This window comes from Mus pahari, chromosome 2 (assembly GCF_900095145.1).
Source record: "Mus pahari chromosome 2, PAHARI_EIJ_v1.1, whole genome shotgun sequence".
Lineage (NCBI taxonomy): Eukaryota > Metazoa > Chordata > Mammalia > Rodentia > Muridae > Mus > Mus pahari.
Genome location: NC_034591.1, coordinates 67668790 through 67673008, shown reverse-complemented (window position 1 = coordinate 67673008; position 4219 = coordinate 67668790). Strand labels below are relative to the sequence as shown.

The window sequence follows — 4219 nt, the reverse complement described above, 5'->3', positions numbered from 1 at the left end:
ACACACAGACACACACAGATACACACAGACACACACAGACACAGACACACACAGACACAGACACACACAGACACACACACACACACACACATGAATGTAATACATACTAGTCCTTTTCCACTTTCCTTTGCTACTTGGTATCCCTCTAGGGTTCTTCTGTAGATCACAGATGTAAAACTCATGAGCTTCTCTCGTCATCCGGCACCACAGTGGTGCAGTGCTCTTGTTTATTGAGCTGTTTTTCACTACAGATGGAAAGTCAGTTGTCTCCAGGCTTCTGTTGTTATAGACAGCGATGCAGCGAATCAGCACACACACTGGGCACGAGTCACAGAGGCTAGAAGTACGCCCAAAAGGTGAGATGCTGGTAACCATGTCAGATTTCCCATAGCAGCTTCCTTCTGCCTACCCATCATTTCGTGGGATGGTATCTCAGAAGGTTCCCTGAGAGGGACCTGGGAGTGACTAAGTACCTACAGATGAGCGACGGCCGTGTCAGCCGGGTGCCCGCAGACTGCTTTCTAGGGACCCAGAGAGTCTCAGCCATTGAAGACTCACCTGGTAGAGGACTTCAGTGTCTCGCTCTGCTTCCTCTGCCCCCCTAAGGTAGTCTTTTGGGGTGCAGTAGGGACTTGTGAATGGAGCCCATGGCTAACCATCTGAGCATGTGGCTCATACTTCCCCCAGCCCATGCCCCCTGTCCCCAAGTGCCTCTAAGAGACAGTATACGACGATAGAGACCGAAGGGTTTGTTGTCGCCTTTGTGGGGTGTGGGTGGGTGTCCCTGGAGCTATTGGGCAGGAGCCGGGTCAGGCTCTTCACACAAGACTGTGTGTCTCATGTAGCTGAACTGTGCAGGCATTGAGTAGCTCTCCTAGGGAATCTGGTGCCTGATGTAGCTGTGGCTTTTGTACCTGTATATCTCTGGAAGCTGTTGTAGAAATCAAATGGCTGGAGCAAGAATCCCGCGGAGTTCCCTGGTGTAGCCACGCTGGGGACAATCTCAGAATGGTGGTTGTGTGAGATGCCGACTGTCACCCAGGCCACCAAGTCCTATGGCAGAAATATGAGTTTCAGTGCTGAATACTGGCTAACTGAGGACCCTGGGATTTTTTAAAATATATGTCTATAAACATCCCAAGATATCTTTAGCCCCATTTAAAAGAGGTGAACCCATCTGTCCTGACCTCTGAACTTACTCTACACTACCAGCCACAATCCTGGGTCCAGTAAAATCTCGTCATTGACTAGTGGCAAGACCAGAGGTGGGTGAAAGGAGACTGGATCAATACCTCATCTTCAATGTTTTCATTGTTGTGAATGAAGTTCTCAAAGACCATAGGATAAGCCCAGTGGTGGTTCTGGTTGTAAAGGCTACCGTGGAACCGCTCAGATTCCTGGTACTTAGTCACTGCCAGCTGGTACCTGCAAGCAGAGAAGCATACAAGTAGCTTCAGAAATGGGGACTGCCTCTGATCCCCTCTCTTAGAGACACCATCACAGCCAAGGATAGGGAAATTACGCTGCCCCAGAATGAGTGATAGTCTCTCATGGACCTGAAAGGTTTCCCATCTGTCTGTCAGCCGGGATTCCCATGAGCTCCCCACTCCCTCCCTCATGCATTAGAAGGCAGAGCCAGAGGCCAGCAAAACCATGGCCTCTTGGACAGAAACTGATCATACCCAAGGTCACTGAGGGAGCTCCTGGCCTTCCTCAGCAGTTTGTTTGAGTCCTCTCACCTGGGCCACGTGAAAGCCGGGGAAGTCTGCCAGCCTGGGGGTAACACTTGCTCAGCCATGGAGGGGATATGCAGGCGGTAGCTGTGGCTGAGACCCGACACGCTTTTCCCAGTGTTGCTAAAAAGCAGGTACTTGGGTAGAGTCTGCCTGAAGTGGAAGGCAGCCTGGCGCTCCCAGGAGTACTGGGTCTTGTCAACGATGGGCTCGACATGCTGGCTCCAGGGGTCCGGGATGTTTTCCAGTCTCATTCTCAGTGTTTGGAATCTATTCTTGGTACCTATATCATGAGGAGAGGAGGGCAAGAATCGGGCTGGGACAGAAACGCCCTCCCTGTTCTGTATGATCTCCATGCTAGGCCATCCCCACAGTCAGCCCATAGGAAGAAGCTGGGGCCAGGCACTCGGTTAGCACTGTGGAAGAAGGGAGGCCTACAGATGAGCCCTGTCAGAAGGGTGACCACAGGATGTTTTTTAGAGATCCAGTCAGCTTCCTTAGAGACATGGTACATTTCTCAGTATCCCAGCATGTACTCTGGGATAGAGGCCAGTCAGGGCGGAGACGGTGGCAGCTACCCATCTGGTCCTGATAGCCATATTGAGGATGTTGTTCTGTTATAGGATTTGATGTCGAGCATCACAGCCATGCTATGCCTCTGTGATGACATCATTACCCAAGAAGCACTGGACACCCAGATAACACTGTGGTCATCTCAGTGCTGGGAGGTAGCATTTCTTTCTTTTTTCTTTCTTTTTATTTATTATTACTATCATTACCATTATCATTATTTATATTTTACTTATTCACTTTACATCCCGCTCACCCTCTCCCTCAATCCTTTCCCCATACCTGCTTCAGGACCCCTGGGTATCCCCCCACCCTGGCACATCAATACTCTGTGAGGCTAGGTGCATCCTCTCCCACTGAGGCCAGACAAGGCAGCCCAGCTAGAAGATCATATCTCATGGACAGGCAACAGCCCCTGCTCCAGTTGTTGGAGACTCATATGAAGACCAAACTGTACACATCTGCTACACACGTGTGTGAGGAGGTAGCATTTCTGACCCTTCACGGCACTTCTTCCCCCAACCTTGTATACCATTCCACTCACACTCAACAAAGGGACCACACATCCCACATTTAGGGCAATCCTAGAGTACCATTTGTTGTCCCTATTTTTTAGGAGTGCATGATGTTTCTTTATGTAAGAAGGCTGAATGAACACGGCTGATTTTGTGCTGGGGAGTCTTAGCCTGTCTCTTTATGAAGTGTTTGTGCCTGGGAGGGTCTGGTCTCAAGACGTACCTGCCACATCCAGGTCAATGCGGTAATGCGCTAGGTGGGAGTGGACATTTCCAAGTAGGTGGGTGTGCAGGCGACTGTGGTAGAGCAGCCCTTCTGAGCTGTAGAAAGTGGCATGAACATACCCGGTGGCATACATCTTGCCCTCCATCATGCCATTGGTGTGGAAGATGAAGTCCCAGATGTAATCGTGATTGTGGATCGTGGATGCTGTCCGCAGAACCAGCATGGGTCCTCTTAGCTTGGCATAGGAACTGAAGCTACTTCTAAAGTTGGAGTTAAAGTACTGCCTAAGGGGCATTTCAAAGATACAGAGGGCTCGCCGAGAGAGGACAGGACCGTCACTGTCATAGTAGTAGACGGTGTCCAGGAAGGTGGCTTCATGGGGACAGTCAATGCCAGGAGTTAGCTGGTGAGTAATACCGCCTAGGCCCCAGCCCACATCCATGTACTTGGTCTTTCTGCCTGCAGCTGTGTGTCCTCTATACAGTGCCATAACCTCTTGCACACCAACCTCATAGGCGATGCGTTCACCTCTAAAGTGTACATTAAAGAGCTGAAGCCCATAAGAAGAGTGCAGCTTGAAGAAGAAGTTCCAGTCTCCGTAGAGCACGGTGTTGTGTTTTAGTCTGTAGCGGGGAACATGGGGCGGGGCCATCTGAGGGCCCCCCTTGCTGATAGGCATGGGATATTGAGCATAGGGCTGGACCACTTGAAATCCACCCTTGCTGATAGGCATGGGAAATTCAGCATGGGGTTGGGCCACTCGAGGACCACCCTTGCTAATGGGCATGGGAAATTTAGCATGGGTCTGGGCCTTTTGAGGTCCACCCTTGCTGATGGGCATGGAAAATTTAGCATGGGGCTGGGCCACTCGAAGGCCACCCTTGCTGATGGGCATAGCAAATTTAGGATCAGGCTGGGCCTTTTGAGGGCCACTCTTGCTGATGGGCATGGGGAATTCAGGATAGAGCTGAACCACTTGAGGGCCACCCTTGCTGATGGGCATGGAGAATTTAGGATAGAGCTGAACCACTTGAGGGCCACCCTTGCTGATGGGCATGGGGAATTTAGGATCAGGCTGGGCCACTTGAGGGCCACCCTTGCTGATGGGCATAGCAAATTCAGGATAAGGCTGGGCCTTTTGAGGGCCACTCTTGCTGATGGGCATGGGGAATTCA

The 4219-nt window shown here is 51.0% G+C and overlaps 1 protein-coding gene across 1 annotated transcript in view; it reads right to left on the bottom strand.

Annotated features, from left to right (window-relative positions):
- Positions 1-305: 305 nt before the first annotated feature.
- The window catches only part of LOC110317172 (amiloride-sensitive amine oxidase [copper-containing]-like), a 5234-nt gene continuing 1320 nt past the window's right edge, over positions 306-4219 (bottom strand). The window contains exons 2-6 of the mRNA XM_021191592.1: positions 3042-3963; positions 1740-2016; positions 1293-1425; positions 915-1053; positions 306-337 (exon numbers count right to left, since the gene is read on the bottom strand). Coding sequence (XP_021047251.1) covers positions 306-337; positions 915-1053; positions 1293-1425; positions 1740-2016; positions 3042-3963 — 1503 coding nt within the window. The remainder of the gene's footprint in view (positions 338-914; positions 1054-1292; positions 1426-1739; positions 2017-3041; positions 3964-4219) is intronic.